The sequence below is a fragment of the Aspergillus alliaceus genome (assembly GCF_009176365.1).
Source record: "Aspergillus alliaceus strain CBS 536.65 unplaced genomic scaffold BDW43scaffold_2, whole genome shotgun sequence".
Classification (NCBI taxonomy): domain Eukaryota; kingdom Fungi; phylum Ascomycota; class Eurotiomycetes; order Eurotiales; family Aspergillaceae; genus Aspergillus; species Aspergillus alliaceus.
Window position 1 is genome coordinate 1487123 of NW_022474685.1, and position 12919 is coordinate 1500041.

At 45.6% G+C, this 12919-nt stretch overlaps 3 protein-coding genes and 2 non-coding genes across 5 annotated transcripts; 2 read left to right on the forward strand and 3 right to left on the reverse strand.

The window, feature by feature from the left end:
- Positions 1 to 639: 639 nt before the first annotated feature.
- BDW43DRAFT_260922 (uncharacterized protein) lies at positions 640 to 1534 on the reverse strand. Its single transcript, XM_032040258.1, has one exon. It carries the CDS (start codon positions 1396 to 1398, stop codon positions 844 to 846), a length of 555 nt encoding a protein of 184 aa, XP_031906056.1. The 5' UTR covers positions 1399 to 1534; the 3' UTR covers positions 640 to 843.
- A 50-nt stretch (positions 1535 to 1584) lies between these two features.
- On the forward strand, positions 1585 to 1698 carry BDW43DRAFT_t12. Its single transcript has one exon. It is a non-coding gene; the product is annotated as a tRNA-Lys (tRNA).
- Positions 1699 to 1746: 48 nt separating this feature from the next.
- On the reverse strand, positions 1747 to 3131 carry BDW43DRAFT_319422 (uncharacterized protein; the record flags this gene model as incomplete). Its single annotated transcript, XM_032048912.1, has 4 exons — positions 1747 to 2568; positions 2612 to 2690; positions 2738 to 2944; positions 3099 to 3131. The coding sequence occupies 4 exons, from the start codon at positions 3129 to 3131 to the stop codon at positions 1982 to 1984; spliced, it is 906 nt and encodes a 301-aa protein (XP_031906057.1). The 3' UTR covers positions 1747 to 1981.
- An 828-nt stretch (positions 3132 to 3959) lies between these two features.
- Positions 3960 to 4073, forward strand: BDW43DRAFT_t13. Its single transcript has one exon. It is a non-coding gene; the product is annotated as a tRNA-Lys (tRNA).
- A 2692-nt stretch (positions 4074 to 6765) lies between these two features.
- Positions 6766 to 8712, reverse strand: BDW43DRAFT_306103 (alkyl/aryl-sulfatase; the record flags this gene model as incomplete). Its single annotated transcript, XM_032045951.1, has 1 exon — positions 6766 to 8712. One exon carries the CDS (start codon positions 8710 to 8712, stop codon positions 6766 to 6768), a length of 1947 nt encoding a protein of 648 aa, XP_031906058.1.
- Positions 8713 to 12919: the final 4207 nt, after the last annotated feature.

A 12919-nucleotide genomic window follows, 5' to 3' on the forward strand; every position in this document is an offset into this window, starting at 1 on the left:
TGCCAGTGTTCTATATGTATCTGGGACGTGCTGTCATAATACATACACATTATTGAATACGCCTACGAAATTACCTAGTATCGCAGGCACCTAACATATGCCTGGTGAATTGACCACTTGCGGAAGTATGTGGGGTGTTGAATACTATGGTGATCAGGCCACATATGAAAGGCCTTATAATTCCCACTTAGAGAGGGCTTCTCGATAGTTTGACAGGATCATAAATCTGATCGTTTTGATATCGTTTCATATGAATACCTTACCAGGTATTCTACACACATGGAGCGACTTGCGAAAAGTAAATAAGCAGAAGACTATAAACAGGGGAGATGGAGTATTCTGGCTGGAATTCCGCGGTGACCGGCAAGGATGAGCGTATCATGGGAGATTTCTGTTTAGTGAAGGGATAGACGGCGATACGCCAATAAGTAATATGTAACCACTTGTGTAAGAACATGTATGCGAGCTTTTTCTCTCCCCTGAGATATCTACTGTGCCTTAAACGCTGTAGTATTTGCAATACGTAGTCTCATCCAATAATTTTCAGCATTACGGTACCCTAATAGCGAGTAATCCCTTAGCTATGAAAGTATGGCTCGAGCCCATATGGGACATATCAATGCCGTAGAAAGTGGAGGAATATCGTTGCATCTCATACCGTAGACCATAATATTATACAAAAGATCACTAATCCACGCTCCGCAAAGCGAGTAAACCCAAACGCCCATCCAAAATCTATACTATACAATTTTTCACCCCATATATCCAATAAGTGCTGCCACAATCCCAAACCAAGAATTTGGCTCAAAGTCCCTCGTGCATGCCACTTCGCTTCACGATATTTTACTCCTTACTCTCTCCATCCTTTTTCCCCCAATTCCACACATCCCAAATATGCTCCTTGATCAAATCCCCATACCCTTTCCCAGAATCTAACGCCTCCTGCTCCTCCCGCAACCTCCTCTCCTTCCACCCCTCCGTCTCTCCACCCATCCAAACCCGCGCCGCAACCCCCTTATCCTGCAACTGCCTCGCCTTCAACTTCTCAATCTCCTCTTCACTAAGTCCCCCCTCCCGCAACTGCTTCTCCCTCGACGCCCGCACCCTCGCCTGGATCTCCAGCGCCCGCTCACTTGGCAAATCAGAGGGGATAAATGACCGTCCGGAAGAAATTTTCGAGTGGAATCGGTCGAGGAGGCTCCGCCCCGTGCGCTTGTAGGTGATGTGGTTCGCGGAAAAGGCAAATGCACCCGTGAGCAGGACAGTAAGGTGGTCTAGTTTTCGGGGAGGGAGGGCAATGAGGACGGGTGATGCGACGAGGAATGTGTAGGCGGCGTAGGTTTTGAAGCGTTCGTAGTCTTCTTCGCGGCGGAGTTGAATTTCCTCTGGGGAGCTCATCTTTGGGGGTTTATGGGGTGATTGTGAGTAGAGAGGTAGATTGAGAATGGTATAATGTGTTGCGGTGTTCTTTTGTGACTGCGTACTTTTTTTTCGCCGATGTTTTGATAAGATTCGGTAGTCGGGATGAACAGACAAATATCTAATAATTCATTATCTTTTATAAGAGAAGCTATAGTAAGAATGGCCCGGTTAGCTCAATGGCAGAGCGTGAGACTTTTAGTAATATAGCGATATATGAACTAAGTTCCAAATTAACTTGGTATCTCAAGGCTGTGGGTTCGACCCCCACATCGGGCGCGTTCTGATCGGTGACTCCGATCACGGATATCTTTTTTTGCTTATCTTAAGATAAGCAAGCCCCCACGGAGCATTTTCCTCTACTGTTCTGTCTAGTCTATCTACTATGGGTCAGGCAACCTACCAAACGGGATACAAAATTCGCTTTAACACGACAAAACTGTTCCGCAATCTGGGCTCTGGTTTGTTGAATAGGTATGAAGATGCCTATGCGTACCGTCTGAAGCGTTGGGCTTCCAAGTTTCTACAGGAGTGTCTGCAGTAATTCCCGCTTTTTCAACCCCTATGCCAGTGGATGCTTCAGTGCAATCGTTCCAAACCTCCCCGTACTCGCGAATTTCTTAACTTCTTCCAGAGCTTCCTGTCCGGTACTCTGGAAGACATAGGTAGCTGGTATTATGGACTCCTTCCTGTAGTGCTTAACGACCCACATGAGTCGGCCCCACATCTTCGCCGCCTCAACTGGGCTGGCAGGCATGACGATAGGGGCTGGCGCCCCGGGAGGTTGAAAAATCACATCGTAATGACGGCCGCCTATGAACGCTTCATACCGGCCTCCAGCCCAGGCATAGACTGATGCTAAACTCACAACTTCCTTGTCTGCCAAGGCGTCTGAGAGATGTTTTGCAGAGTCTGGAGTACCAGCTGCATCAAAGCCTAGGACCGGCCCGGACGCAGCTTCATGTACAGCCGCCGTAATGTCCTGTACAACTCTCTCTTTATTGTAGCGTGTTGCGCCCATATCTTTGAGGAACTCGTGGCGCTCCGGCGATGCCGTGACTATAATAGACTTGGTGCTGCTGTTACGTGCTAGCTGGATAGCGGCTATACCAACAGCTGTGGCGCCGCCCCAGATAACCACAACACCATCTGTCGTACCAGGAGTAATCTTATGCCAGAGGCAAGTTTAGACGATTGAAAAGTGCATCGTTGGCTGTTTGAACGATGGTGGTGAGTGCAGCAGCATCAGCATGAGGCAGGTGCTCTTGCGCCTTGAAGATACCCGTCGGTGGAATCGAGATGTACGTTTGGTGAGAACGTATCGAATAGGCCGACCACTATTGGCGATCGTGTAGCAGGCCACGATGTCACCGGGCCTGAAAGCAGTGTCTGTGACATCTGAACCCTGTCCATAGAAGTCATTGCCAAGGACTTGAGATCGACAACCTAAGAGCTGCACCATGGTAATATCGAAATGGTTCGCACCAGAGAAGAGGACTTCGATCAGGAGTTCGCCCTTGGTAGGCTTTGGATTGATAAGTCTCGGCAAACACAGAGCTCGCCATTCTCATCGGCATAGAGGGCTGCATTCTTCATCTTTGCTGTCTTGACGACTTTTCGAAGAGAATAACGCGAGGCACGATGTGTACGAGTGCAGCCCATCTTTAATTAAGACCCACTCCCGAAGTTTTACAGTGACTACGGTAAGTCATGTTGCTTTCCCTGGTTCCTGCCAAGTGAAGTGTGAAACCCAAGTTCCATTTCTTACCCAGCTGTGTCGATCATCAAAAATAATTCGTTAAGAAACAGGGACCAATCTAAAGTCGTCGGAACACGGAAGCGTAGTTATCTATCCAGGCCCGGGGTTCGATCTGATGAAATTCCGGGACGGATTCGGTTTATTGGTACATCACAACGAGGGCAAGTACGGGGCAATATCGAGTTTCCGGCTTAGCCCTGCGGTTGACATGCTAGTTGAATCCATGGAATGGTCAGTGATGAGTTTGTTATTTATACCTTACCATTCTGTGACTCTATTTCCCAACTATAGGGTTATGGAGATAACGCTGGGGCAACGAATTGACGATCAGTCAAACCCCCGAAGGCTTCGTCATGATGAAGAACCCTCCGGAAGGGGTTTGAATAGTTGGAGAAAGTACAATAGTAGATGTTGGGATAGTGTCCCTGAAGTAGCAATGTATAAGAAGGCTCATACAATGCTTAGGTTGAATGGCTCTCGCTCGGCCTAATGGTAAATCTACATTGACAAAGAAACACATAACTATAGCAGAGCAAGCTATATATCATTACTATATAGTCTCGAGCCAATTCAAAGAAATATCGTCTGTTCTAATAATGGAATCTTCCATCCTAGCAGGGCTTGAGTGTTGCAATGGTTTTACTACTCTTACGGTGTTGATTCTGTACATGTTGACAGAACCGCAGCGAGTTACCTAGACAGAATGCATGTATGGTCTTTTTTTATGCTCCGGAGTATTTTAGTTTAGCTATTCGTATTTGCGGCAAAGCCGTTAGCCCTAGCCCGGTTAGCTCAATGGCAGAGCGTGAGACTTTTAGTAATGTAGAAATATGTGAACCAAGGTCCAAAATCAATTGGTATCTCAAGGCTGTGGGTTCGACCCCCACATCGGGCGACTGACATAAGTGATGTCTGTCTGTTCTGTCTTAGCTTTTTTATAGATGTTACTATCTCTATCTATCTATTTATTATTAATATTGTTATTATATATACCTATCCTATCACACTATATATACACTAACTTCTTAAATAGTAAATAAAGTAAGTAAGTAAATAAATAAATAACTAATATTCAATCAAACTGAAGATAGAAAGTCAACAAAAAGAAAGACCTTTTGTCACGGTGCCAGCCTAAGCTGCTTGTTCTGCTTGGCCTCACCACTGCTTCGTCGTGACTGTTTCTCCCCTCCCCGCTAGGTTCTGTGTCACACACAGATCGAATAGCGATTCAGCCTGATGACCGTACAGAATACCCTGACTCAGGTGCATGGACAATCGGCCACCGATGAGGAACATCAGGCCACTCGACAGATTGGGTTCAAGGGAGATTCTGAATCCTTTAGGCATGGAATGGAGCCTTTAGCTATAAATTAGCGAATCGTTAGTAGTAGTAGGAGATCAAGGATCAGTCTCCTGTCCGAATAGTATCTACTGCCTGTCTTTAACCTCTCTCTTTCCTTTTAGCCTACGTACCCTTATCTAGTTAACAGGTTCTCTCTACCCTGAATAGTAGATACCCTTGACAATTCTGATTCTTCTTTTATTAACTACCTAAGGATGCTTATGGCTTCCTTATCGCGATCCTCTGATGGTGACATGTTAACTCCTCCAAGAATTCATGAGGAAGAGATGCAAACTTCGTTTTAAACTATCCCAGAAACAAGCTCTGTAATCTTTAAAATGGCTTTACGCTTTCTCTATATTATTTATAAGCAAAAATATATTTATCACCCTCTGTTCTTATTTTATGTCTATACCACTTTTGAAAGTGCATTGCCACGTTGCATGTCTAACTCCAGTATTCGGAAACCTCACGTCTTTTTAATGTTCCTTATTCTACGCTTCTAGAACAATTAAAGGGGCATACTTTTCGCGCTGAAGCACGCTCCAATAGCCATAAATTGACTCAAAATAAAGAGGATTCATTGGTACACTGGATTATATTATTAGATCGATGTGGAGCAGCCTCCCGGCCTGTGCATGTACAAGAAATAGCTAATATTCTACTTGCTAAACGTGGCGATACCACTCCTACTACTGTTGATGAAAAATGGGTATATAATTTAATTCAATGCAGAGATAAGCTGAAAACTCGCTTCTCCTGCCGCTATAACTATCAACGCGCTAAGTGTGAGGATCCTGAACTTATGTATAAGTGATTCAATTGGGTTCAGATCACTATAATGCAGTATAGCATTACACCGGACGATATCTATAACTTTAGTAAGACTACTTTTGCAATGAGCCTGATATCTACTACTAAAGTAGTCACTAGAGCAGAAATACATAGAAGGCCTAAACTACTACAGCCGGGAAATCAGGAATAAGTTACTTCTATTAAGCGTATTAACTCTACTGGTTGGGGTCTTCCACCTTGTATTATCTTTAAAGGCAAGGTCCATGTTAAGGGCTGGTACGAGATGGATCTACCACCAGATTAGCATATAGAAATAAGTGCAAATGGCTGGTCTACTGATGAAATAGATCTATATTAGTTACAGCAGGTTTTTATACCTACTACTACTGGTCAATATACTGGTCAATATCGTCTTCTGATACTTAATGGGCATGGCAGCCATTTGACACCTCAGTTTGACAAGATATACAGTCAAAATCTTGTTATACCAATCTACATATCTGCACATTCATCTCACCTACTTCAACCGCTTGATATAGGTTGTTTTGGGCCCTTGAAACGTGCGTATAATAGAGAATAAGATAAGACTAGGCTTTAACTATATTGATAAGCTTAATTTTCTTGAAGCCTTTCCTCTAGCAAGAGCTCAGATATATACTGTAAGTAATATCTGCAGTGGATTCTCTGCTACTGGTCTTATTCCTTCTAATCCTGAGCGCGTGCTATCTCAGCTTAATATAAAGCTTCAAACAACATCTCCAGGTAGTAGACCTGTTAATAGGTCTAGTAATTCAGCACCTAAAACACCTCACAATCTCAGGTAACTGCAGAAGCAAGAAGCTATATTAAAAAGGCTCCTTAGAGCACATATAAATAGTCCTGATTTGCCTACAAAAGCTGTTATAAAGCAGCTTGTTAAAGGATATGAACTAGCTTTAAATAAAGCTATAACTACAAGGCAAGAAGTCAGGGAATTACGCGCTGCACATGAAAGAACACTTAAAAAGAAAAAGCACTCTACTAGATAGATTGCTTTAGAAGTAGGCGCTTCAGTCCAGGAAGCCCAGAAACTTATAGAAAGCCGAAAATCTACTAATGAAGCTATATCTGCTATATCAGTAGATATTGCTCCTACAGTAGAAAACCAGCGCGTACACGCTCCACCAAAGTGCTCTGGCTGTGGTATTCTAGGTCATAAAATTACTCAATGTCTTAATCGTCAGAATATTTAAACTTGCTATAGAAATGCAGAATTTTTGGCTTTTCGAATAGCTTCATTTCTAGGAGGCGCGAAAAAACGCGTGGGTTGACCGGCTCGTTTACCGGATACGTTAAATCATCTTAGTTTAACTTGCTACTCAGCGCTGTTTTTCTTTTGAAGCCGTGACGTCAAACTCTCCTTCCTGAAGCAAACGAAGTCTGACATGAAATGGCTTTAAGCAGTCTTGTGCTAAGGCGTGACAATATTGAATCTATCGTTGGGAACTTTGACCAAGGACGTAATTGTCTGCCAAACTTGGGTGTTGCCAACAGTCTTGTACTGTGTAATATCAGAGGTGTTTGCAGAGGCCGCCGCTCCCACCAGGTTCACTAGATCCTGATGTTCCAGCCAGACTGTCAGGGTCACCCTGCTGTTTCGCTGGTTGGGATAAACTAAGTATGGAATACTATGTCCAGTCAGAGCGCCGTTACTCAACCTTAAATGCCAGCCAATGCTGGGGTCTGAGCCTTGCTGCATCTTGGCCACCATAAAATCAATGGTGATCTCATCCGCCTGCTTGAAGGCCTCTGGTCCAATAATCCGGATGGCAATCGTGTCAAAAAGCTCGTCAAGATTAAGAGCCATCAGGGACTGCTGTGACATGGCATTTATTGCCCTCTGAGACCCGTGTTGCAACTCATACGCACCCGTCAGATAAATATTCCGCCAGGTGCCATTCTCGGCACCATAGCCCAGATCAGTGTAGACAGATGCCAATTCATCCTTTGCGTCCTGGTTACTGGCATCCGCAAAGACTAGCTTGTCCAAGAGTGTAGCGGCAAATCGAAGATTCTTGCTGGCGCGGTATTGCTGAGCGAGTTGGAGAACCTTCTCAGGCCCTCCCATGCATTGGACAAACTCTTTGGCCTCGTCGACCGGGGCCAGGGGCCACAGATAGGCAGGGTTCCCATCAAACCAACCCATGTATTTATCGTAGACGGCTTTGACATTGTGGTTGATGGAGCCGTAATACCCACGGAGATTGGTCTTGTCCTGCAACTGGGGAGGCATCAGGATCTCCTCTGCGATTTCCACGGGGGTCTTGCCGTCATTAAGCTGCCGAAGGGTTTCATTGTGCAGGTAGGCGTAGTAATCCCGCTGCTCTGAGAGAAACTGGACGACTAGCTTCTGGTCTTCTGTATTCGGATCATCGGGCTTATAATACGCTACATTCCAGGTGGGCCAGTGGTGGCTGGAGAAGACCACATCTGACTGGTGGCCAAACAGCGCAATCGACTTATCCAGGTATCGAGACCATAGGCGAGCGTCCCGAACAGGGGCACCCCGCAGAGTTTGGATATTATGCAGGGTATGGGTTGCATTCTCCGCCATGCACAGCGCCCGGTACGAGGGGAAGAAAAAGTTTACCTCCGCGGGGGCTTCGGTTCCAGGGGTCAGTTGGCAGATGATCTCAAGGCCAGCAATAGCAATATGCTCAGGGAGAGGGCCATCCTTGGTGATATTGTACGTCGGTGCCACCAGTGAGCTGGTGCCCGTGGATGGCGCCTGCCCGAGCCCACAGCCAATCTGTCCTGTGGGAGATTTCTCGAGCGCTTCTCCATACATGTATATGGATCGGCGAGCCATTGCCGCCCCCCCGTATACATTCTCACTGACGGCATGTTCGAGGAAGCCATCAGGGCCAATGATTGGGAGGTTGGGTCTCGCTTGGTCGACAATTGCCTGGGCACCGCCAAAATGGTCCACATGGCAATGGGTATAGAATAGGGCCTTGATGTCCGCTTTCTGACCGTAGGCATCCTGGTGATAGCCCTGATAGAGATCAAGCGCACTTTTCGCGGTTTCCACGCTAGTCAAACAGTCGATAATAATAATTCCGTTTGTATTTGGAATTTGAACAATGCTCATGTTAGCCAGGTCAAACCCACGCACTTGAAAAATTCCACTGACAACCTGGTACAGACCCGCTGTCACGCTGCAGAGCTGTCCTTGCCGCCAGAGGGATGGATTGGCAGTGTCGGCGCAATCCTCCTGGAGGAAATCGTAAGCGTCACAATTCCAGACAACCGCCTTGCTGTCGGTGCTGGAAGTAATGAAGGGATCCTGGGGGACTCGGATCAACCCATAATGGGCGAACTCAAAGTCCTTGTCGCTATTGTCTTTGGAGACAGTCATAATGCCGAACCGAAGTCGGGTACTGGGTAGAGGAGGTAATAAATAGAAAGCTGAGAGGGATATAGATGCTCTGGCTTCTAACCAGGCGATTCCTCTAGCTTTTATATCTTTTGAGTCCTACTTGCATCTCCGGGCGTTACTCAATCTCTTCCCACTAATTCTTTGCCACTGTCCCCTCACAGCAATATGAGCACATGTATCTACATCCTCTGGGATCTTTAGGTGGTACGCGTAAACATGATGTCAGTGTGAGCACCGAGACAGCTGAACGACCCTTCATGTTGACACTTCCTACGCAGACCAGGACCCCGCGCGTGTCGGCTCATCTATTAAAACGCATTAGACCAGAAAGTGGGGATGAGACGCCAGAAGGAAATGCTAGTTTTATTCTGGAGTATGCCGGCTGAAAGGACTTCGCAGAACAATTCCATATCCTTGAGGAACGGATCATATCCATGAATGATAACTCTATAACTGAAAAACTGTATGGGTGCTTCGATGAAGGGTTAGCATTGGAATCGCACACCGACAACCCAGATCCCTTCTTCTGAATAACCACAGAAGAATGAAGAATCTGCCCATCATCATGTAATGTTTTTTTGTCCCCCGCTAGATATGTGAATGAAAGTGAAGCCTTCATGCAATGTAACATATGCTACAAATCAACTGTGCCATCAGCACCTTGTCCCACTATCCGAGCTGTAATATTAAAGGTCTCAAAGGTCATTATTGGCGGCTTAGCCTGGGATGGTAATCCGGCTGAGTCCCATTGGTGGTACTTAGGGCGTGCAGGAAACTAATGCATCCGTTATGGTCAAGCGTGTCTGTGCAATTCTGAGCTGAACAGGATATATTAATAGGGTGTTATAGCTCTTCCCCGCTCTTCCCTCCTGTATGGACTATTAGAAAGTAATGTAACCCTAAGTGAGATCGCCAACTGCAGATCAGTCCATTATAGGACCTCCCAGCTCCGATTTGTTTTGCTAAGACCCTATCCATGGGAGACAGAATCAATTTTCCTCATGGGCTGAACGTATCCCTTCTGAGTGGATGAATTTGGTCGGCGAATGTGCGTATGTGACCTGAACTCGATGCCATATCACTAGCGTGGGGTAGAGAAATAATAGATTTATCCCTCTATCGAGGTAAACTTGTACACATGGATGGAAGACCAGGGGAGGACGGTCAGACCCATCAATATCCACTTCCTGAATCTCCCTCTGATTGGGCGTTCACGATTAGTAATCAATTTCACGATTCAACCACTCCCAGGTCTAATAATCGCCTAGTCTAATTATCATTTTCTACCCTTCCTAGCATTTCAGAAGCTATTTACAGAACTTCTCCTTTCTTATCTAAGCTATGCCGCCCTTTTTTGGTTCTCCACGGGCTTAATTTGGTTGTTATGCAGTATTTTATCGCGCTGTTTCTTAGCATCCCGCTCCCACCTCCGCCTCTCTTTCGCTGCCTCTGCAATATCCGAGATTTTGTAAGGGTATTCGCATCACAAACGGAGAGAGGGCCTCCAGTACGAATCTGCCGCTTTTGTTTTAGGGACTTTCGCATGCTCCCTGTTGGCAAGGATACGTGTTATATCTGCAGTGGTCTGGGCAGCCAATTCCGCCTGGGTAAGACTACCTTGGAAAATGAAGTTGAGATGTCGCTCAAGCCTAGCTACATTAATCGTGGCAGTAGCAGAGGCCTCTTTAAGGGTAGCTATGCTTTTCTGGACATTAGAAACATCTTGTCGCAGCTTTTTTAATGTTGTTGGCGGTGAGTTGATAGTAGAACTTGATGCTGGCATCTGCCGCCATATATTCAACTCCTGTCACTGTTTCTCCAATACCACCTGTTGGAATAGACTTCGCACCGCGTTTATGCTTGGTAATGACTAGTTGGGGCTTTCCTTGGTCAAGTTGAAAGCCGGATTCATCGAAGTTATAAATATTCTTCAGTCTAACTTTATACATCTGTAGCTCTCCCTCTAAACGATTAAACCAGTCGATTATAGTCGGCAATTTCTCGCCATCCATTCTCTCAGCTTCCACAGGTTTCTGTACAATATAACTATAGCTGTTGGGGAGGCGCTTGATAAAGCTGTAGGCCCAGTTTTTACCGACGCGTCGTGAAGAACCACTGCGCACCACATTTCATTTGCACATCTTTCAATGTCCCGGGGAGCTGGCGGAACAGTTGCATCATCAAGGATACCTATCCAGATAGTTAATGCCTGCTCCTGGGCCTATCCACACCTTATTCGGACCAGTACGCGCTGAACGAGACTTACGGCCGTGTATACGTCCCTTCAGCTGTTGGTAGGGAACACCAAACTCCCGAGCCAACGGTGCGATTTTGGGTTCCTTGCGCTCATGATACGCGCGCAGCGCATTGCAGAGTTGATCCTCGATTTCCTGGAATTTTTAGGCATTGTGTGGTGAGTAAATGGATGTAGAAGAGAGGTTGTTGGTAGAAAATGATAATTAGACGCGGGAGGGCCTGAACCGTGATTTAGGGTATCTTTCACAAACCCAATCTATTTCATTTGTGCAATGAGCCATACAGCAATATGATTTTTGCTTCGGCTCCGAGAGAACAGCTGTCCCTGCCTGGTGGCAAGACTTGAGGCGCTAGTGCGTCGCTACATCGTAGATCACAGATGCAATTGCTGCCACGACCGCTATGATAATAGGCCTCCTGGTGTAACTATCTTGTTGTTATAACATCGTAGATAGGTGGTGATTAGGCATATTGAACAAGAAGTTCGGTCTTTAGGTCTTTTTAGCTTAGTGGTTTAGCCGAACTCCATCACATACTATACTTCTTACGGCCAGGATACAGATTTAATTCTTGTACGGTGTAAAACCCCTGGCTGATATCGGCTTCGCCTTCGGGCTTCCATTATACGGTCAACCTATGGGGATCTAATATCTATAGTAAGACTAGGTCTGGTCCACTTACTCGAAACCCGGCCCAACCCGCGGGCCTAACAAGTCTAAGCATGCCTATTGAACGAGAAGAAATAGCTAATTGACAAGAATAACGCGTCGTACGAAATATTTGTGTGGTAAAGGCTTGGCAGCGATGCCTTGGGCAGAGCCTCCCATGATATAGGGCTGCCTGTTAAGTCAGATCCATAACATCTTATCTATTTGCCTGTATAGTGCCTGACCAGTAGCCGGCCTGTATATTTATTAGCTTTGCTAGCCTGACTGCCCAAGTTCGCAACATGACGGCCCTTTCCTAATAATAAATAATATATATAAAAAGGACAACGCTCTCGACGTTTCTGGTTTGCCTTATTTATTCAGCGATATCATCAAATTAGGCTTTCAGCCAATGCTGGTTTTTGGTCGAGTGGAAGAGGAAAAGAATCCCTATGGTACAAGTACAGTAAGTATCTAACTAACTACATTGGTTAGTTACTAATGCTATTTTGATAATTAACTAACATCCATCATATATGAGTTGTTACGGAGAGATTGGATGGGCTATCTATGTATGCTATCTATATCGAGCCGTAGCTAACAAACGCAAGGAAGTGATTCTGCAATTTTCCTTTTCTTCAATGCCTTTTCCAGAATCGGCTCCACGCCTACACTACATCAGACTAGCTGGCGAAGGATTTCATTTATGATCCGGGTTAGTTTCTCTGTGTTTTGCTTTGCCTTTAAGTAGAGATTTGCCATCCTTGCAAGCGATTCCACAACATATATTACAGAACATATCAATGAGAAAGAAGCAAACAGATACCGGGACTGGCTGACTAGAAACCAGGACAAGAATCTATGCTCAACGCTCCGGAGCGGCCGTCAGGGAGGTTTTATGTTAGCATTCTTCCTTGGCGTGTGAAGTCTCCAGGACTTTAGTACAGGCATGTGGAACTGAACTGTCCTTGCTTACATATAATGCGGCCGGTTCCACTTAACTCGTAACTCTGCAGAGACATCACTACTTTCATAGACCGTACCTTACACCGTGTTGTTCTATGCTCTGGCGATGCCTTCACCATACGTCTGATGTCGCCGTTCCTCTCGCATAATAATCTGTGTTAGAATTGTATACTCATTCCTCTATAGCCCGAGCCAATATATGGAAACTGGAAAGTGCGGAATATCCAGATCATTGACGCCAATAACTACTAATACACGGACAAAGAGAACCTTGCGGCGTTATATCCTTATGAGCTGAACTCCTACAGACCTAGACT

Bases quoted from the DNA above. Each gene is read 5' to 3' on its own strand.
- BDW43DRAFT_260922 (XM_032040258.1), bottom strand. From the start codon at position 1,398: ATGAGCTCCCCAGAGGAAATTCAACTCCGCCGCGAAGAAGACTACGAA.